Below are 22,378 nucleotides of genomic sequence, written 5' to 3'. Positions count from 1 at the left end.
GAATCACAACAAAACTAGAAATGTGCTTGCTGGAGAAGAGAGTCATGGGACAAATACGCTGAAGGCTCTGAAGAAAATTGGTCAAGATGATAAAGATGGGTTACAAAGAGCAAAGTTGTTATCAGCTAAGATACACTTTAGTAGAACCCCTTCAAAATATAGATGAAAGGTGAAAATAAAGAAAAGAGCAATTTTAGGCTATTGAATCAGTAAAGCTGATGAATGAGTTTGAGCTTCTTGTCTTACTATTCCCATAACCTACAGATCACAGCAATGCTAGATACTGTGAAGAGTGAGAGGTGTAGTCAGCCTGAGACAGTTCATTTATTTGGAGTAACCCGGTACCTGGAGTGATTAATAGCAGACAAGAAGACAGGGCTGAGACCTGTTTTTCCTTCTCCTTTCCCTGACTCCAAGGTATTTTGCCATTCATACATAGGAAAAGTGAAGTCTGATGGAAAAAGCAGCACTACTACCGTGCTGGTGGCAGTAGAACATTCCCTGCCTAGGGGAAATCCTCCACCTACTTCCTCTTTCAGTGTAGTAAACTGGAGAATATGATCAACATGCCTCCACTCTGGCAAGAAATAAATTCATAAACTAGATTGGGATTTTATTGGCTTCCTCTTGCAAAGAATGGGAAGAACCAAAATTTCCCAAGTGTTCATTTTTAAACAACTGGCAACAGTCACTTTTATAATTCTGTATAACTGTCTGCCCTAACCTGGTTCTCGTTATTAATTGACAACTGCGAAAAGAACCAAAATGAAAACAAGGAATCTGGAAGCAGTTTCTTGTGCTGTTCTTTCCTTTAAAAATGTAAAGTAAGCATAATAATAACCATACTTATTGGATCCAAACTTATGTAATAGTATTTAAGGCACGCTACTTATTTCTCACAGGGGCAATGGCTGAGAAGTGTTGAGATCCATGGCCTCTCATATCTTTCTTCTCACAGGAAAACTCGTAATGATGGCAGAGAGAGGGTGAGCCCTGTGGAAGCAATTGTCCATACTCCACTCAGAAAATCTTGCTGCCACTGCCATGGAGCAGGCTAAACATTGCTCATACTTTGTCTTGTGACCCCAAAGCAGCCACGTGTCTGCAAAATTTCCTAATTGGATCTCTCTGACTTACTGAAATTTGGTTATTGTGACAGCTCCTTTTTACTCTTCTCCATGCTTATAGGATGGGTAGTATTCCTGTAAAACTCCATGAACATTTAATTTTATTAACAGAGAAGATTAATAACAGAGTTAAAATCCAAAGTCCAACTCTGGACTCGGCATTTTTTAGGACACAAGTATGGGCTGTTTCATGTATGAATTATGGCTCCACAATGTAGTTGGCTTTAAATAACGAATGAAAGGTTTTTCAAAATGATCTTCATTTATTCTAAATGGGAATGTCTATAGAACTATGATAATGCATTGATGAAGCAGCTATTTGCTTGGCTCGAATATATTTATAGTAAAATATATTTTAAGCAAACTGATCTTTTAATGATATTTTTAAAGATGTTGACATAAGCATGTGATATCAGCATTTTCACTGAGACAGCTTTGAAAACTCCTGCCTCCTACCAGCTAGCAGCATTTCCTCAGTGCAGAAGTTTCTGGAGTTTGCCCACATCTCTGATGAGTGGCACGATACAGGTAGTCATGCTAGGTCTGAAATTGTTGCCTTGGTAATCAACAAACACATCCAGTGGAACAGCTACATGTGATAAGAGGAACATGAAACCACTGCAATATTTTCACTTCCTAAAATGCTTTAGAATTGTAAAGAACATTACAACTAGCAATGCTTCACAAGAACATTACAGAAACATGCAAAAACCCCTTCCTTAAGACTCTGCATTGTACTTGGCAACTGAAAAGCAAAATTACAAAATATGACTGGACCGTGTAATCTTGTCCTCAAAGTGAGAAGAAAAGTTCCATTGCTCTGTCTCTATAATTCAACAAATGCACACAAAACTCCATAAGCAGCTACATGTTAAGTCTCCTCCCTACCCTCCCCTTTGCTGCAGGGCCTGTGCTCTCTCCCAGCTGTGCCAGGAGGCTGCCAGTCTGCAGTGCCTGTCACTGGGCTTTGTCAAGGCCATGAATGGAACCCTAGTGTAGGGCTGGGTGATGAAAAGTAGTAGACCTGAAGCTGGGAAGTGACTGTGAGCATTTCCTCTATATTCAAAACATGGAGTGAGAAAATCTATCTCTGCTTGTACACCAGATGTTTAAAAGGGCCTTCACAGTGATCAGCCAAAACTTCAGTACAAGCAAATATCAGTGTTGATGGCTGAACAACAACAACAAATGTTTCTTCTGTTCAAAGATCCGATACAACCTACTAAATACCCAGGTGAGGATCAGGAAGAGTATACAAACATCTCAGCTGTCTGGAAGCGAAGCTCATGTTCTAGCTCAGAAATCACTGTGGCCAGGAAAGAATGCAATGCAACCAGTGAATTGAAAAAAAAATCACTGAGAGCATATGGCATCAATTATTGCTGCCATAACCATTGGCCCAGTGGGTAACTAATAAAACTAAAAACCTTTTGCAGTTTATCAAAGTCAATCTTCATCGGATGTTATGTTTCAGGAGGGTATTTATCAGAGCTGATTTCTGCAGAAGTGGTGCTCAGTAAAAGTAGCTGTCAACCACAGAGGCGGTGCTTCCAGGAAGCCTGCTGGGCTGTGGCTGCATGGCTAAGGAAGCCTATGATTTTCATTTATAATGCCATGCTTCTGCAAGACTAGAAATGAGAACCACATCAAACCAGGTTTGACAGCCACTCTCAATGCATTTTCTAAGAATTCTCTATCTGGGAAATTTAAGTAGCTGAAATTATTTGGAAGAGTGATCAGACACAAACATTTTTAACCTTTTGCTTTTCAAAGATATTAGTAGCTCCATTTCAGGATTTTATTTTCAGGTTTTTGTGCTAGGTTTATGTTCTGTAGGGAGTAAGGAATAAAAATACATTGCTTCTCTAATTAAATCTTTACTTTTCTGGTTTAAATACATTTAAATCTATATAAATCTGGCTTGTTTGTTACATTTGGCCTGCAGTGGTTACCTGGGCCGGATGAGAGACATATATTTACATTATGTTGTTGGCCATCTTGTACTTACATATTCCTGTGCTTGACAAATAAAAGTAATATAAAAAAATATATATTCACTGGACTGAACAAAACAGTTTTCTTTAAGGCCCCTGCAGTCAGGCAAAAGGTTGCTGGTGAATGTGTTTTGACTCAGACCTTTGAAGGGTCACAGCAAGCACGGAGCCAGGCATTTGTTAAAGGGGGATCAGTTCAGGATGAGGTAATGGCGTGGGAGATCCCAGCTCCCTTGCAAAGGCAGGAGGAAATGATGTGGTGCCTGCTGCTCTCTCAAAGAGAGGGGAGGGGAGATGAGAGAAAGAAAGGAAATGCAGACAGTGAGCCTGGATATGCCTCTTAACTTCTTGCTTAAGGCAGGAATTTTTACCTCCAGTTTCCCTGTATAATTTGTACAATTTTACTGTGCAAACTGAAAAAGACTTGAAACTGTATGTCAGTGCTGGTCACAACTTCTGATCACAAGGCCATCTAGCATCACCTACAGCTTTTCAGCTTTTGTACACTGCAGTTTTGGCTTTTAAGGAGTTCAGCCCCTGCCCAAACTTTTTTTTTTTTTTTCCATTCAGTCCATGTGGTGAGTTTAATCTCTGACTATGACTAGCGACTAGTGTTAGCACAGGAAATGAGATCTGCCATGGTGGTAGGCTTTCAGAAGAAGGGTATTTTCTCCTGAGAGAAAGAAAACCTTTAATGCAGCCATAGCAGAGCTGTAACTGTGGCCCTGCTGAGCGACCTTCAGATTAGATAAACCAAAATTGTACACAGTGAGTACTGTAAAATCTGTCCAAGAAGCTGAACACTTGGTGCCTAGGCAGCACAGAGAGGTCTTCCACCCTGTTCTATTGCTAGCATTTGAAAATGAGTTACTTTAAAGCTAATATAAAACTATTTGATATCAGTTATGAATTGCAATTACAGAAGTTACTGTACTCAAAAAATTCTCTTTCTGGCTTGGGACATGTCTACGGGTATCTTTCAAACACACCAATGTAATATCTACCCAAAAGTCTCTTGAAAAATAGTCTGTAATAAAGTACAGATTTGAAGAGTTTGTGAGATTCTGTAAGGATAAACTGAAATAAAGGATAAATTGAAAAGTTATTGTGAAAAAAATCTAGGACAAATATAACAGTGTAATTTTTGGCTGCTTTTGTGGTCCATTCCCCTTTCCCCTTTGCCTCAACTAAGAACAAAAGCTTTAGATTTTTCTAAAGTTGAAACAAACTTTCTTCAGAAAAAGGACTGAGAAATTTAAATGTTATTTTTGCCACGACAGCTTGGAGAGAGAAGCCCCAAAAAGTCTAGCCTAAAGGGCCAAGAAAGCCTAAAATAGTTATTTCTGAAGAAGAGAAATCTTGCCCAAGTATGAACTGGCAGTATCAGAATTCAGTGATAGGGAGTTTGGCTTACTAAAAACTCCAGCAAATATGTTTCACATACTTCACCAGAAAAATACAATGAGAGATTGCTGGAATTGTCCACTGGGAATGCTGCATGTCAGATGAAGTCCCTGTGGATGATTTTATCACAGTTTTGGTGCCAAGTCAGATGTAGCACTCATCTCCAACAGTATAGGACACTTTTGTTCAAAACCTAACAATATGAAACTCAAGCAATTAATTAACCTAAACTGTGAATAATTCACGCTGTCATTGGCAGTCCAGGCATCATGTATATTGTACCACAATAGTACTGTGTCCTTCATCTGTGGGATATCTCTCAAGATTCCTCTTGATACAACAGAAGTTGATTATTTTTGGAATACAACTGTGGGACAGTGGCATTACCATATTCAGGGAAAACCATGACTCTCTCTCCCTTTGAAATATCCTGACATCTGACCTGAATGTTGTTTCATCCTGATGTGCTGGACTTACATGGTAGGCTTGGTATAAATTCTGTCATGGAGCTTATAAAAATGCCTGATCCATGTCAAATAAACAGCTACAAACAGCAAAAGTCTAACTTAGCAAAACTGAAACATCTACAAAGCTCCTGAATAGTTTAGTCTTTATTCCTGTCATCCTACACAACCTCTCTCCTGCCCAGTATATATATTGGTCTATATACAAGACCAAATTCTTAAGGCAAATTTCAGGTAGACAGAGAATTTTCTTTGTAGTGGGAAACAGGACACCATTTCACCTGAAAACATATGGACACCTCTACTCTTCCAGACATTTGCTCTCTTTTTTCTCCAGCCATATGCATCATCTCTTTGGTATTTAACTGATTTCCACTCAATTCCTTGTGGCCCACAATATATTATGCATCTTAAATCTGGATCATCTTCCCTCCTTAACCCAACTGCTTTATGCTTGAAAATTAGGCATAGAGCTGGCATGTAAAAAAAGAATGTCTTTTTAGAATCTCAGCCTTCTCAGCTTTGGGGTGTGTGCAGCACTGCCTCTTCCCTTTGAAAGGAGCCAATTAATCCCAGAATGGCTAACACAATGTACGCTCAGTTTATGAGTCTCATTGGAACCAAGGATTTGGCACAAGATCTTGGACTGAGGAATCCACTAAAAACTTGGCCTTCAAGGGGCTAGTACTGTTCTGCTTGTCCTGGGTATCTCAAAGGAAGAATGGAACAATTGCTGCACGCAATTAATGATTCCATTGCTGTGTCCTGCCTCTTCCTCAGCAAGACCATCATTTCCTGGTATATCATGGCAAGAAAACATTATGCTATTTATGCTTTGTGTAAGTGATGGAACTGGGGGAGAGACAAGAATTAAATCACTTCTCAGATTTAATTGTTTTTTGGCGAGAGGAGCTCTTTAAGCAGTTTGATTTGAAAAAGCTGGGCCAAAAAGAAGTAGTAAGTGTTTAACTGAGAAGGTTCATTAATGGTGTACAAGAATCACTTCTTTTAGATTTTTCCAAAGAGAGGATGGATGGATGGATGGATGGATGGATGGATGGATGGATGGATGGATGGATGGATGGCTCATCCTTGAAAAAGTTGGCAATCTCAAAATTTAAAAAGTGAACCAAGACAGGGCTTCCCATTGTAATGTGACAAGTGACTGTTCATTCATACTCTTCTACCTGGGCCAAAAGTTTGCTGTAGAATTGTAACCTAGTGCAACGTCAAGATGGCCAGGTCAGCAATGGGGCAAAGGACAGAAAGAAGCTACACACACTATGCACTTTGCACAGATTCTCCTGAAAACCTGAGCTGCTTAATTAAAATATTTTATCTGATGTTTAAGTTAGATGTCCTTATAAAGTGACTGTCATGATCCTTGAACAATTTCTTGGTTCTATATTTGAAATATATAAATTTCATGAAACAAAGATGTGGAGAGAGAAAATTTCAAATTAGTTATTTTGGGACACCCAAAATCAAGACTAAGAGACTTTGTGTATTCTGAAAATTGGTTCTGATTAAAGAGTTTCGGGTTAAAGAAAGAGGTTCTGCTTAAAGAATTTCTGCTTAAAGAGTTGAGCATTGAGCCTTAAACCTTGCCAAACCTCTTCTCAGTTTGGAAAACCTCATTCTTTATGTCCCAGTCATTGCTAACTGTATTGCTGCCATTCAGCAGTCAGTGCTGTTGATGTTAAATGAAGTGAGACAGTGTGTAATTCTTGATTTATTTTATTTTTTTTAAGAGATGGATTATATAAATTGCTATACTTGTGATAGAGCTTAAAAATTTCTCTTTTTGTCTCTTCTCATCTCTTTTCCAAGAAGTGTGCATGATGGTAGAGATAACCTCAGGGCACAGGGCTGTAGTAGCTTTGAAAATGAGCACCTGATTTGGTATAGAATTGTCCTATTTTGTTACAGAAAACTTCGTATTCTGGCAGTTAGAAGCCATAGTAGAAAGGAACCTAATTCATGATAATAATAATTCTTTGGAAATGTAAATCATGCGATGGGGTGGCTTGACTCATGTTCAAATAATTTCCTTTATGATGAAACCCCTGCTAGTTTCATATAGTTCATTATACATTAAAATAGAAAATTTTAGACAGACTTGGTTAGTTTTGAGTACAGAGCCTAGTCATTTACTTGAAAAAATCAGCAGCTAGTCATACCAATTTGATATGCTTTGCAATGCTGGAAATTACAATAGGCAACATAATTTTAAAAATAAATTTCACAAAAGAATTTGCCAGTTTCTTTCTCAAGACAAAAATTAGTCAAGGAAGCTACTCACGAGGAGAGATTTCAATACTGGAACGTTTCGATGTTCTACAGCCTGGTGATATTCAGAAATCCAAATCAGCTTCTCGTAGTCAGAATGTAGGGAGATGGATTATCAGGGTTCAGAAGAACCATCACTTCCCTAGATGCACTGGCCTTTCCTGGGGGCTCCTCCATAGACTTGGCTCTCAACTAAAGAGAGGGACTTATCCCAGCTGAAGATTAGAGCCAGAATTTTTTTATTTATTTTTTTAAATGGGGACCTTTCTATTTTCAAAATCATAGCAGTCTTCATGTTTTTAGGCCATGGGTGAAGGTGTTCTTAGACACTGAAAGTCACAGCAGTCATTCAAGTGATAGACCACAGCACTTGCTCTGGATGAGCACTACTAGAATGTTCCTCCTGTTCAATTGTCTGTAGGGTGTTAAGGGTCTTTTATTTCCTCATGTTAAAGTGTGTCCCTATTGCCCAGAGTTTGTTTAATATTCATGGTGCAGGGGATGTGTGAAGGAATGCCTCTGCAGCCCCATGCATACCAGGGCTTACAGATGCCATAAGCAAAAATTACTGTATTTGTATGCCAGGAAGTTTTTTTTCATGGGTATTTAATCTTTATGTGGGCTTTTACACCTTCTGGAAGCAGAAACTTTAGAAAAAGGGTGTAAATCTGATTAAGAAAAGCATTTACATCTGTTTAGTCAAGGTTTATTTAACTGGAAAGCACATGTAATATTTGGACTAAATTGCTCTCATTACTTACTGCTTAAATTAAATAGTAAATAAAAAAAAAAAGAAAAAAGAAAAAAAAAGTGAATTCCAGTCTTTTCAGTGATATTTTCAGACTAACATATTTTTGCAAGGAAATAACAGAAATTCTGTTCTGTGGACTTTTTAATTTGTGGTACAACAGATATGCAATATAAAGCCATTCAGGCACCTGTGCCTTCTCTCTATGCATATCCATTTCCCCCATTAATGAAAGCTACACACAATACAGGTGTCCTTTTATTAAATTTCTAGGACTTCATTCCATATTTAATTCTTGGCAGTAAATCAATACATAATTATCTGGAAAAAAAAAAACCACAAAAGAAAAAGGCAAATAAGAACATTTCAGTGTGAACTGAAACTCTTATGATAAAAATACCTGTTTGTTTTTTCAAGAGTGCCATTGGCTTACCTCTGATCTACTTCTGTAGAGGTGATGTTGCAGGCTGAGCAGGCATGACTTTGTGTTGGAATTGCAAGGGAAGGCATTGCAGTAAACAGCACAGATGACAAGCAGTAGCTTATGATTAATCCCCAGCGTGGTGCTGAGTGATGCTCTTAGCTGTCTGTTCTTCATGTCAGAAATGGTTAGGATCTCCATCAGCCACCGCCTCTGAGAGTCCCATAACATTTTCCATGAAACTAGACAGATTACTTTGATTTCATTTCCATTCAAAGTACACTCTCCATGATGTTTATGGCTACACTGAGACAGAGTTGTTTCTGAGAAGGACAGTAGGGATCTTTTTGCATTTCAAGGGGACATGTTTTAATCTCCTTTGGGGTTTGCATTGCAAATGTGCATTAAATTTATTATAGCTTGTAAGAAACTTACAGCTTCTTCCATTTGTGCATCTGTGTAAGTGCCAACCAGCAAAAGGCACTTAAAGGTTTACTGTAGTCCCAACAACCAACAATATCTGAACATTTCATAGCGAGACACGGAAATGAGGCAGGTGGCCAAGAGCACATATGGCAGCAGTGACATAAACATATGCAAATTACTCTTGAAACATGAAGTGGGTAGGTCATATTTACTAAAACAAATACTTTGGATTTTAGGGGAAAAGGATTTTCTGAATGAGGATTATTTTTGCCATTGAACATTTTATGATGTATAAGTTGTGCTCTGTTAGGAAAAAACAGATGGGACACCAGCACACCTTTGAAAAAACAACAGTCTACTAAGGCTATCAGTATTTCTGAGTACAGCATCTTTAATCCATGAGATTCGTGGTTATGTGCTGTTTAGCTTTTTGCCTACTCATAGAATGAGTATGTACTTTTGTGCCAAGGCTTACAAAGGCTTACAGCTCAAACTTGATGGCTTAAATAGAGCTCTGAGAGGGCTGGGCAGCACAACAGCGTCCAGGCTGGGCTTCAGGAACCCTTAGCCTCAGGAATGCTGTGTGACCTCTGCCTCTTATTCAGTGGGTGAATGGAATGAGCTGTAGCCCAGGACTTACACTGCAAGCTCTTCAGTAGCTCAACCTTGTCAGCTTCCTTTGCTTGACTAAGCTTCAGTGAACAAAAGAAATTAAAACCTCAAGGACCTACATTTAGATACAAACTGCATTCCTGCACTTCTGGTTGCCAAAAGAGTGAAAGCAAAGCAGAATTTCCTTCAAAAAAGGTCTTTAATAAAATACACAGGTTCACATTCTTCCTTGTAAAGTACATTACCTGAAGTACAATAGTTGACTAGTGTGAACTGGGGTGTGACGATTACATTTTTCTCCCACCGTTCATGTTTATTAGAATTTCCAGTGAAGATATTTTTTCCTGCAGGACTGCAAGCTAGAAAGAATCAGAAATCGATTATAGTTTGGCATCCTCTAAGTCCTGAAATAATACATTACAGATAAGACCACTACAATGTATTGCTCACTTCCCATAGCAAAGAGGAAAAAGATGTCCTTTACCTGATGCATCAGTGCAGAATTTCAGGGTGTGAGTCGTGCTTTGGCCACTCAAGTTTTTAGTTATCTAAATGGCAGAGATTCTGTCATCTTCCTTAAGCAGCCCTTGCATTCATGCTGAAACAATCTACTGCTACTCAAAGTTTTTCTCTGTTAACTTTTATGCCATTTCTATTGAGCTGTACTAACTACATCATTCTTTTCTGTTGCTGGTAGTCCCATTTTGATACTAAAATTGCTCCTAAAACACTGGGATTTTTGTCTGGCCCTTTATGTTGCACACATATTTGCAGATCATAGCTAATGATTAATTATCATTTTGCCAGGTGCTCTCCCAAGACTCTGACCATGTGCCTATCAAAATTAATAGCAAAAGTCTGTTGGGTACAACAGTGAAGAAACAAACCTTTGTTAAAATTAATAACTATCCTAGTTATTATTCAGGAGCAAGACCCTGGATGCAGCAATTTCAATAATGGACTGTCGGCACAAAAACCCCTAAGTTACGCCTGGGATCATTGTTACATGTCCTGTTACATTGTTACAATGGCAGAATTGAGCCGTAGGCTTATTACTACTTCCCCAGCTACGTGGAAAACATATTTAAGGTGTAAAACTTGTGTCTTAAGCACAGATGCTGAGATTGCTAAAGACAACACACATTATTTTTCTAGCTGTTTATTTTGAACACTTGGCAACTCTCTGTGAATAGTCTGCATATTTTTTTCCCCTGATCTTACTAGTTCAGAAAGCTCAAAAGGCAATAAAAAGTTCTTAGATCATCATACATCATACCTATAGAGGGGTTTTAGTCGGTTATTCGGAGTGTTTTTGCCAGACCTAAGGCATAACATTACACTTGCCAAACCCTTCTTGCAGTCTCCGCGCTCACTCTGGAGCGGGAACACGAGATGCAAGGGGGAAACCCAGCGCCCGTTTCCGCGACGCCAAAGATGCCGCTGTTGTCACCCCCGTCCTCCCCGCTGTATGATGGGGCACCGCCCTGCCACGTCCCGCAGCCCCGGCGGAAACCCGCCAGCCTCCGGGGACTCGGCCACAGCACAAGCTGCCGCCCACCGCCCTCGCCCCGCCGGCCGAGCCGCCCGCTCTCCTCCTTTGTGTCCGCGGCCGCCGCCCCTTCCCCGGCGGGCGGGGCGGAGCGGGGCGGGCCCGGCGGGGCGGGTTCGCGGTGCCCATAAGAAGGGGCCCTGGCCGCGGCCACCGCCCTTCTTCTCCGCACGCTCTGACCGTCCCGCTCCGCTCCCGGATTACAAAGCCCGCGCCGCCGTCGCTATGAGCATCAGCACGAAAAACTCCTCGTACCGCCGCATGTTCGGCGGGGGCAGCCGGCCCAGCAGCGGCACCCGCTACATCACGTCCAGCAGCCGCTACTCGCTGGGCAGCGCCCTGCGGCCCAGCAGCGCCCGCTACGTGTCCGCCTCGCCCGGCGGCATGTACGCCAGCAAGACGACGTCGGTGCGGCTGCGGAGCAGCATGCCGCCCATGCGGCTCCACGACTCGGTGGACTTCACCTTGGCCGACGCCATCAACACGGAGTTCAAGGCGAACCGCACCAACGAGAAGGTTGAGCTGCAGGAGCTTAATGACCGCTTCGCCAACTACATCGACAAGGTGCGCTTCTTGGAGCAGCAAAACAAGATCTTGCTGGCTGAGCTGGAGCAGCTCAAGGGCAAGGGCACGTCCCGCCTGGGTGACCTCTACGAGGAGGAGATGCGGGAGCTGCGGCGACAGGTGGACCAGCTCACCAACGACAAGGCACGCGTGGAAGTGGAGCGGGACAACCTCGCCGACGACATCATGCGGCTGAGGGAGAAGTAAGTGTGCCTGGGGAACGCGGGTCGGGGCTGCCGGCGCCTCCCTCCCGCCCTGTCCCCTGGCGCCGAGGCAGCCCCTGAGCATCCCGAGCGCTACCGGGCGGGCGGGAGGCTGAGCGGGGGGATTTGGGTGATCCCCGCTCCCTCCTCACCGCTATCTTGCCCCTTCCAGGTTGCAAGAGGAGATGCTTCAGAGGGAGGAGGCCGAGAACACCTTGCAGTCCTTCAGACAGGTTAGCGGTGGTGGAGGCTGTGTCTGGGGCGGAGGGTGGGAGCGCAGGAGTTTGCTTTCCTTGCACAAAGAGATCCCGTCAGTTCTCACGCGAGCCCTCCGTGTTTTCTTTAGGGGGATGCTGCAGTCGGAGGGGAGGGGAGGGGAACTATTGTCCTGCTTTATCCAAGTCTAGCCCGTTTTACAAAAAACGCCCCAACGTGGAATCACTTTCCGATCCAATAAAAGTGAAAGGGGGCCATCTGCTCGCTTGGCTGAAGGGTATTAATGGTTTCTATGGGATTCACCGTGGAATGCAGATACAGGCATTATGGCAAGTGTGGTGGCAGCAGATTGAAATAATAGATCCCTTTGTGTCGGAGGGGAGGGCGCAGTGGGCTGCATTCTTACTAAATGTGTAATGGTGCGGGAACATTTCTAGCGAAATGTGTCTATTATGGGCCAGTTTTTGTACAAAACAGAACTCCTTTTTGATGAATCTCTGGTCAGTACATTACTGGGCAACAGTTTCAAATTTAAGGTTTTTCATGTGGGTGTTGTCTGCTGACAAGCAGTAGACAATATGTTCCTTAGGGTGAGGTCACAGGATTGAGCTTGCCTCCTCTAGGTGTCCATTAAGAACGTGGAATTTAATCCTCTGTAAAACGAAGATGTTAACCCAGGAAACAAGTTATGTTAGAGTTTAGTTTTTGTAGGATGCTGTGATGTTATCCAGCTAAAGTAAATCTACATGACAACCAGAAACAACTGTGCAAACAGCGTTCAAAAATTCTTAGGCTCAAGTTTTCACTTGTGCAAAACCAGCTTTCAACTTAGATTAAGCCTTGTTTGGACTAAGAGATATTTAGGAATGTGCCTTCTCAAAACAAGGTCTCTTCCCTAAAACTGCTGGTGTAAACCAGCATTGCTAGCATTCTTTCAGACTGGAAGTGACTGCCCTTATCACCAGGCAGCTGGGTACAGGCTGACTTTGTTCCAGAGCTCTTCATAGGCATTAACAGAAGTCACTATTCAGGAAATCAGCACTTGATTGTCAGTATTTCCCTGGGAAAGGCTTTTGTCTGCAGTATATTTACAGTCCTTGAAGGAGAGCAGGTGTGTTCAAGAGATAGTGTGGGGAAACTGAAACATCTATTCCGATTCAGAGCCTGGGAATTCAGCCTCCACTGGTGTTCTGGGAACAGAAGTTTTAAACAACCTTAATTTAAGATTTAATTTAAGCTTCTGGTTTTTTTGGGGTTTTTTTTGGTTTTTTTTTTGAGTGCTGATACAATTTAATGTAGTGTGAAGTTCTGTGAAGGAACATTCAATTTAAGTTTTAGAGAGCCTCATCTACTCTGATTCGTTGCTGAATTCAGTTGAAGGATCAATTGGCTTAAGGTTGGCTTTTACATGATCTTTCATATTTAATTAGTGCACTGTAGGCATGCCTGTATTTCAATCCAGTTGAGTCCTATGAAGGCTCTAGGCTTTAAAGTGAGCTTGGCTTGGTGTGCATACCCCACACTCATTTTCCAGCTCTTCCCTGTACTATGGAAAGGGGTCACTCAGGAGCTCAGCCTCTAGCAGATGTGTGCATTCAGAATTGGATCCATTTAACCTTCTAAGCTGTAGCTTGTGCATAAGAAATGAAAATCACTGTCTATGGAAACGCTACACGAAAACTACTCAAGACAGAACTGGTGTATCCTGGTGTGCTTGCTTTGAATGTCAGTTGTACCTCATTTTTCCTTACTGGCAAGGGTGGAGTTAACATGCAGGTTTTGAAACCTAAATCTGTTTCAGTCTAAGTTTTGTTCTTCTGAAAGTGAAATTAAGTTCTTAGAACACTGAAGCTGAAATATCCTGTTGTGCTTTCCATTTTGAAACAATGCACAGTGTTCTGTTAAATCATTATATTTTTCCACTGGAAAGTTGTATAGTTTCATAAATTTGAAACACTTCTGCAGGTGCTTTGCTGTTCTGATGTATCATTAAAGCTACTTGTTATTTGATGGAGCAGTTGTGTACTTAAGTATTTTAAAATAAAGAATGAATACTTAAGCTTTTCTTTCCAAAAGCTGCCTGTTCCAGAGACTGACCAGCTCATATGCACTGTATTGTAATTCATTCCTTTTGATCACATCTTGTGGCAAAGATGTGATTTTATTCATATGCTGAGGGGTGTACTGCATAAAGTATATGTGAAAGTTCAGTGAGGACTTTCCTTTGGGGCAGGACAAGCATCACAGTTAGTGAGAAAGTTCCTGCAGCTTTGCCAGCTAGTCTAGCAGCAAGGAATAGGTCCTGAACCTGTGAAAAGCCTATCAGGTCATGTCCTGGCTAACATGAGCTTTGTCTTAAGTAAATATGGGTGCTCAACCCTGCAAAGTGTGTGGCTTGCATTGAAGAATCTCTAGGATAAAATCAGTGCATGCTCCAGCTGCATATATCTGTGTCTTGTATTTGCTTGTTCAGGCCACAGGTAGCCTGTTCATTTATGTGGTTCTCCACATATTTGGGAACTACTGAAACACTAAATCTTAGTGATAGGGAATACATAAATGATAGCATATAGTAAAGTACATACCATGTATAGTGTCTTCAGTTTAAATTGCTTTCAATTTACTCTAAGGTCCAAAAATCCTGTAGCTATTCAGTTATAAAAAAAAAATTAATAGCCTTCAGGGTGAAGATTTCTGTAAAATCCTCTAGAAAATCTTTGGATGTCTGGCCAATTATGTAAACATGTTGGGTCATAGCCATGTAATTTTCTGCCAGAATGATCTTGAGAGGTTTTGGGGGGAGGAGAACAAATTAATTAGGAAATTCTTTCCCTGAACTGAAAAACAGAACTGATATGAACTGTGGGTGTAAAACTGGAATTGATAGAAAAGTTACAGAATGACGCATGAAGGGGGTATTTTGCTGGATAAAGTAAACAGAACAATTCTTCTGGAGCAAGGACCTTACCCCAGAGTAGGAGTGATCCAAGGAAAGGCTTTCTAGGAGTCTAAAGAAAACACTCCTTATTTCAAAGGTGCCATAATAAAGAGAGCTGCTGATTAGGAATGCTTATGCTTTCAGCAATCCAAAATAGCTTTAGAGTAAGCTGTGAGAACCTGACATGTTAATACCCTGTGAGCACAAGCATGTGGTTGTGTATGTAACTAGAGTGAAAGGAAAAATCTTCCCCTTTGCGAACTAAATGCCCTACACATTCAAAATGTAAGAAGTTGCCAATCAATGTTTAGTCTTATGTTTTTGAACTAATTAAAGTTGCGCCCTTGTGACATTCATGACGTGTCTTCTGTTATGCTCTAAATGAATTTTTGCTGTTGATTAAGACTATCTCTGTCCAGCAAAAGGTGGAGTCTTTGCCAGCAACTGTGAGGGTGTAGGCAATGATGAGTAGCTCAGTTTGTGTTTATGCTCAGACCTTCTTTTTCTCAAGGGAGAGCTGTTGGCCTGCATTAAGTGAATGCTGCAGTTCTTATACGTACCTCACCAGCTTTACAAGTGTGCTTTAACAGTGTGGTCTGTGGCCCTAAGGGGGGCTCTGTGCTCGTTCACCAAGGAGTCAATAAGTTAAGCCCACTGACAGACATGAAGGCACATGGGTTGCTCTTCAAAGCCCCACTGAAAAGAGTGGAAGTTTGCAAATTGCAACTCTTTGTCAGTGTAGTCAAGCTAGAAGCACTTACTGCTGACTTCTGACTCAAGTACCTGAAGGATTTACACCCACTATGATCTGTGTGCTCTTGATGGTGCTTAGCAGCATGTCAGCAAAGATATAATCAATATATGTGGTATAGTTTTTCAAATTTACAATGAAGGTGCATATTATTGTTTAAGGTTAAGGCAGGAGGTGGCAAAAAGGTTTTTCACAGCTTTGGATTTCCTATTGTGTTGTTAAAAAGCTCAGGTGTAGTATCAGTCTGTATGCTGCTGCTGAACTTTCTGCAAGAGACTTCTCTACATCAGTTTTGTAAGATTATGAATTGTTCATTTCTCTGTCCAGGACGTTGACAATGCCTCTCTGGCACGTCTTGATCTTGAGCGCAAAGTTGAGTCCCTGCAAGAGGAGATTGTCTTCTTGAAGAAGCTGCATGAGGAGGTAAGCTGAGAAATGAAGTCTATGTTTAGATGCAGACTGTCTAGCAAGGGAGCTCTTTGCTGGTTCTGTCCCAGAGTCCCCACCTGTGTATGATCTGTGTGCTTTTGTGCAATAATGTTGAGTGTCTGCTTCTCTCTAAGGAAATCCGAGAACTGCAGGCCCAACTCCAGGAGCAGCACATCCAGATTGACATGGATGTTTCTAAGCCTGATCTTACTGCGGCCCTGCGTGATGTTCGCCAACAGTATGAAAGTGTTGCTGCTAAGAATCTTCAGGAAGCTGAAGAGTGGTACAAGTCCAAAGTAAGTAAAATGCATTAGGCACTGGAACTAATTCTGTTTAGCTGCTTTTCTGTAGCACTTGCTGTTCCCTCTGTTTCTATAATGGATGTGAACATAACTGTGACACAAAGTCTTTTTTTCAATCCTAGTCTGGGAAGGGTACAACGGGAAACATTTTGTGCCATAGCTACAACAGCAAAGTAATGGGTGCTCAGTGGGAGTCTTTCTTGTGCTTGTACCTGAAAGCAGGTGTTGCATGAAGTACAGGAGAAATGAGTGAAAAGATGGGAAATGTACAGGGTGGGGCAACAAGTATGAAAGTGTGCTGTGAATTCTAATATAACATTTAAAAAGAGAGGGAGAGGCACTTTAAGTGTAATACTAATATATAAGCATTTCAGGTGCTAACCCTTGTAATACCTTCAGTTGCCCTCAACTGCTGTGTCCACAGAAGGTCTGTTTCACCATTTCTGCAGAAGTGTTGTGCTAACCAGTGTGGGGTTTTCCAGTTTGCAGATCTCTCTGAAGCTGCTAACAGGAACAACGATGCCCTGCGCCAGGCCAAGCAGGAAGCGAATGAGTACCGCAGACAGATCCAGTCTCTCACCTGCGAAGTTGATGCTCTTAAGGGAAGCGTAAGTAGAAGACAGCAGTTGTTCTTCTTCATTGCAGCTTTAAGCACTGCACTGCAGTTTAATTGTTAATTTGGATGTGAATGCAGGTGACCTGCCATGCAATTCAGCAGCATGTTAGTACTTTTGAAAAGGATGCTGTGGGCTCAATTTGTGTGTATGCACAGCAGTGCACTGGCTAGATTGATAAATTGAATTAGTCTTACTTAAGCTGTAAACAACAAGTTCATTCTCTTGCTATAATCACTGTTAGGTCTTGTCTGCCAGGTACAGCTAAAGTTATAAAAAAAAACCCTGGAGGAGCAGTGAAAGGTGTAAATTTTGCTGTTGCTAGAACATGGCTGACTTTAAAACAGGTTTGAAATGGACATAAGTGTTTAGCACACCTGCAGATCTCCTCTACTAAGGATTGCCTACATGCTGACTTGAACTGTGTGTGTTTGGCTTACTGTAAAGGATGGCTTTGCCACCTGGTAGAACAAGTATGTGGCACACCTCAGATCATGCAGCAGAATAACTCTCCTTGACTTTGCAAAGGGAAGATTAGGACATGACAAATTTGAGATATGTCTGGGCATTTTCAGAAAGGATGCCACAACTTCTCTTCTTTAAAATGTTCAGGGTCTTGAGGGTGGGGAAGAGTGACTGAACTGCAGAAGTGCTTGATTTCACTATTCTCTTCCAGAATGAGTCCCTGGAGCGCCAAATGCGTGAAATGGAGGAGAATTTTGCTGTTGAAGCTGCTAACTACCAAGACACTATTGGCCGTCTGCAGGATGAGATTCAGAACATGAAGGAAGAAATGGCTCGCCATCTCCGCGAGTACCAGGACCTGCTGAATGTAAAGATGGCTCTTGATATTGAGATTGCCACCTACAGAAAACTGCTGGAGGGTGAAGAGAGCAGGTGCAGACACTTTTCACATGCAGACACTTTTCTAAAACCAGGAATTGCTAGAAGGTACTTTATACCCATGTCTGATTTTATCCATTTCTTTTTTCCTTCAGGATTAACATGCCTATTCCAACCTTTGCTGCTTTGAACTTGAGAGGTAAGCTGTTTCTGCTATTTCAGTTTAGGCAGTTCCCCTACTGTTAGCATGAGGGTTCTGGATGCTTTTCTTTTATGCTGGTTTTTAAATGTGTATAAGTGCAGTTGGTTGTGAATACTCTTCTTAGATCTAACTACAGTATTTTCAATTACTTAACCTTGGATGGTAGCAGCTCTTTTGTTCCTGGATACATATTTTTAATATTGGTACGTAGCAAATAATTGATTTGGGTACCTGCTGAAAGTGCTTTAGGGGACACAGAAAATGTTGAAGACCTGGCTTATTCAGAGCAGGAGACTTCTTTGCATACTAAATTTGGATTCTGAAAGTAGAGACTATTATCTGTTACACTGCATTTATCAGAGGAGGCACGTCATCTAGGCTATTTGTAATAATGCATCTTCTTCTGCAGAAACCAACATTGAGTCTCAGCCAATGGTTGACACCCACTCAAAGAGAACACTTCTAATTAAGACCGTGGAAACTAGAGATGGACAGGTTGGTGGTAACTTTATTTCTATCAGAGCTGGTTACATTAAATTCTTAAGTCTCCCTGATGGTTACTGCAGCTTGTATGTAGTAGTAAGTTTTGAATGTAATAGCAAGGGGCACTCCAAGCTATGTGAGCATACAGGTATAGCAAACAGGTTTCTCTGGAAAAAAAGGTTAAAATTCATCTGATAGTAAGACTTTTAGTTGGTGACTGTTACCTGTGTATTGAGTATTTAAATTCAGCTGAGTTAGCAAATGCTCAAAACTTTTCCTTAAGAAAACATGTAGCAGTAAACAGAGATACTTTGTGTTTAGGATAAGATGCTATTGTTAGTGTAATTAATTAACTTGAATGGTTTCTCTATGCTATTTACAAACTAGAATTTCTCATAAGTGAGAATTGATACCCACTTGTTTACATTTTGGAAACAGATGTTCCACTTCTAACTTAAAAAAACCACAAAAATCTTCCTACTAAAACTTAATGCAAACGTTTGTTTTTCATTAGGTTATTAATGAAACTTCCCAGCATCATGATGACTTGGAGTAAAGCTGAAGTGTGAAGATGCATACTTACTAAAGGAGAAATTCTTACCAGCAAGATTGAACAAGTCCATGTCTTAAAGGAAGAAACAGCTTTCAAGTGCCTTTCTGCAGTTTTTCCATGAGCGCAAGATGATTATGCTAGGAAATAGGTCTTAGATCTTGCAAACTGACTCTCCCTGAAGGATTAGAGTTTACAATGGAGTCTAGTTTACAAATAGCAATATCTTGTGCTGCAATACTGTTTTTAAGTATCTGAATTCAATAAAACTGCTTTTTCCAGCACAGTATGAGCAACCTGTCGCTACTTCAATAAATCTTTGGAAAATGGCTCTTGATGTGTTCTAATTTGTTAACTTCATGACTTTCTGGAAAGCCATAACAACATAATGCTGGAATTATTATACGGTTGACATCTCTAGTACTGGCTGTGTGGAATGCTGTTTTTTTCAGTTTAACTAGATAAACTGTCTTACTCATTTACTGCTTAGGTTTTGGAACCAATTAAAATGGATTATAACTGGCAGATGCATAATGTATTATGATATTTCTTATCACTTGAATAAAATATGATACTTCAAGCTAATAAAAATTAATCTTGCTTCCATATACTAGTTACTGAATGTCAGAATGCCTGAAGTACCTTAAAACTTGGCTTTATAAAACATAGTACTTATGTAGCAGAGAAGTAGTTCATGTGAGCCCTTATCTCAGACAGCACCTTGCAAAGTTAACAGCTGACTTGGTGCATTAACTTATTTTTTCCAGGAAAAACTAGTTCCCAAAGGCTTGTTGGTATTCAAGAAGCTACATGAAGGCTTTGGCTGGAGTGGGGGTTAGGAGACACTAGCTTGATGTTTTGCTGACAATTCCAGTATTTAAACCCCTTTCAAAAAAGGAGAGCCAGCCACCATGTTTGGTGTTCTCTGCTGAACATCAGTGTAAATGCAGCAGCATGGGAACAAGGAAGCTCCACTCTGCCTTGCCATGGTCTTTCAGGAGGCAGTAGTGGAAGCTGATGTCTTCTCTGAATGCTTAAGTTTTCTGCAGAGCAAAATGCTTCTCAAATTTAATCACAATAATGGCCCACAGAAGAGCCCCATAAAAGTAGCTTCTGTGTTCTGCATTACTTCTGTAAAGTCTGCTTCCTTGTAAGCTTTTACTGAGGTACAAATTTTCTGGAATGTGTAACTGCAAACTGAAATTTTTCAGTTAATATAAATAGCATTCAGGGTCAGGGTAGTAGTTCCATGTTGTACAGACACTCTTGCTGGGATCTGGGAGTTGATCTGTAAAGAAAACAATTCATTCCTTTTCCATCTTTATTCTTACCTTTGCTCAAGTGTGTGACTGAGTGGATGTAGTGCAGGCACTGGGGAGGCAGTAGGAGGCGGCTTTCCTCACCCCAGCTGGTGGCAGCACCAGGTTGAGTCCTGCAGCCAGGATAGTAAAGAGGGAGGTGGGGAGGGCTTGGGGTGTGCTCAAGAAACCCTCCAACACACAGGCATCCTGCAAGCTGAAGGCATGAGAGCAGTTTTTGAGCCACCCAGGGAGAATTGCTGCAGCTATTCTTCAGAGCAGAAAAGCACATAATTTTTCAAACAAGACATGGTGTTGTTCTTACCCCACTTTCCTCCGGTAAGTGTTCAAAGACTTCAGCCTCCCACTTCCCATCAGGCCAGGGGGAAGTTTTCTCTTTGCTGAAACACCAAAAATGGGCTGATACATGTAAATTGATTAGGCTGGGATATGTCCCTGTCCAGCTTGTGCTTTATGTGCTTCTCAGAAGTCCTGCAGGTGGTCCACTGTTTGTTCTGGTGACTCCCTTCATGCAAAAAGGGCCAGAAGTGTCTCTGAGGAGAGTGCCTGGGCCCAAGTCACAGCTTTTGCCTCAGCAAAGCAGAACAGGTTCGACCTGGTCTGCCGTATGATGGGTAGGATAGTCTCACTAGAAATTGAGAGTGAACCCAGCCTTTTTCATGTTGCAGAGATTAAAGACACTAGCTCTTTGACTACCTTTCAACAACCAGACTGATAAAAAAAGCACAAATGAGCTTTTATGGGAAGTATTTTCTGTTATAATAACAGCTCTGGGCATGTGTAATATCTCACTTTATAGGCATGAGTGTCAACAACCTTTCAGGACAAGTGGAATAAGGGGCTGATGTCCTGCCTGTTGCAGACTACTTAAGTCTTTCTCTGGATCTAGTTATTGAAAAAGTTGAGACAATGGTAAATGTAATTTCTTGCCCCTAAAGCAATGTGAGATCTGGCAGTGTATGGGCAGGGAGAACCAGCTCTGCTAGAGGATGGTGGGCACCCTTGGCAGCTCTGGGCAGGGACCCAGAGCACAGTGTGCTTTTTGAAATGCACATTGGCCTCTGGAGGTTGTGATAGTCTTTCAGATATTGCTCCCACTCTGCCACCAGCTACCTGGCTCAGTGCTTTCTGTTGTCTTTGATTGCTTCACTCAGTAGATAAAAGAAGTGCTTGTATCCAGCACTGACTGCAGCAAAGGAGTTATTCCTGGCTCTTCAGTGTCTGGGGTTACTCAGAACACAGAGTAGCAAGTGGAAGAGCTCTCAGTCCTGGGGATAATTAGAAAAATAAATAAATAAATAAATAAATAAACCTAGTTGCCAAGGGGATAAGAAGATTGCAGGAAATCTCAGAAACCCATACCCCTGTGAGTGCAAGAGCACCCTCTTGGTGGAAAGGAGAGTGGACAGTGGCTGTGTAAATTTCTCAGTGTTTGCTCTAGGGGCACCAGCCTTATGCTCATATATAATTACATATATAATAAAAACTGCTTAGTGCTGAGCCAGCAGCTGACCTCAGAACTGTATTTCACATCCTAATAACTGCAGGCAGCAGCAGCTGCACCAAGTGGGGCAGCCCTCTTGTCCTGCGCTTGTCCTGCCCTCCAACGAGCCCCATGAAGCTGCTTCTGTGAGCTTACAGTCAGTGCCTCCAAATATGCAAGCTGTTCCCACAGTCAACAAAAATAATCCTCCTCTCAGATGACTGAGAATCTCATATTTAGTTTGTTTTGCCTCATGTAGCCAGAACCTTGTTTTCCTTTTTTTTCTTTTTTCTTTTTTTTTTTTTAATAATAATCTTGCAAAACACAGAAACTTCTAGGCAGAGGCTCCATATTCCAAACCCCTGGGAGCATGCACTAACGCAGTCCTTCTGCCATCCAGTTGGTCTGCTTTAGTATACAGCAAATATACTTCTCCCTCCCTCCCTC

The 22,378-nt window shown here is 41.4% G+C and overlaps 2 protein-coding genes across 2 annotated transcripts; one reads left to right on the top strand and one right to left on the bottom strand.

Moving 5' to 3' along the window:
* Positions 1–7,968: 7,968 nt before the first annotated feature.
* Positions 7,969–22,065, bottom strand: LOC107200554. The gene is made up of 6 exons (XM_015619217.2): positions 21,980–22,065; positions 20,753–20,897; positions 20,461–20,644; positions 9,731–9,844; positions 8,460–8,689; positions 7,969–8,347 (listed from the first exon to the last, which is right to left on the bottom strand). Exons 1-6 carry the CDS (start codon positions 22,063–22,065, stop codon positions 8,333–8,335), a joined length of 774 nt encoding a protein of 257 aa, XP_015474703.2. The 3' UTR covers positions 7,969–8,332.
* Positions 11,186–19,461, top strand: VIM (vimentin). Its single transcript, XM_015619215.3, has 9 exons — positions 11,186–11,801; positions 11,974–12,034; positions 16,034–16,129; positions 16,270–16,431; positions 16,920–17,045; positions 17,728–17,948; positions 18,050–18,093; positions 18,506–18,591; positions 19,094–19,461. The coding sequence occupies exons 1-9, from the start codon at positions 11,260–11,262 to the stop codon at positions 19,133–19,135; spliced, it is 1,380 nt and encodes a 459-aa protein (XP_015474701.1). The 5' UTR covers positions 11,186–11,259; the 3' UTR covers positions 19,136–19,461.
* Positions 22,066–22,378: the final 313 nt, after the last annotated feature.

The sequence above is a fragment of the Parus major genome, chromosome 2 (assembly GCF_001522545.3).
Source record: "Parus major isolate Abel chromosome 2, Parus_major1.1, whole genome shotgun sequence".
Taxonomy (NCBI): Eukaryota; Metazoa; Chordata; class Aves; order Passeriformes; family Paridae; genus Parus; species Parus major.
The sequence above is the reverse complement of the archived record's forward strand: the minus strand, read 5'-3'. Positions and strand labels throughout refer to the sequence as shown.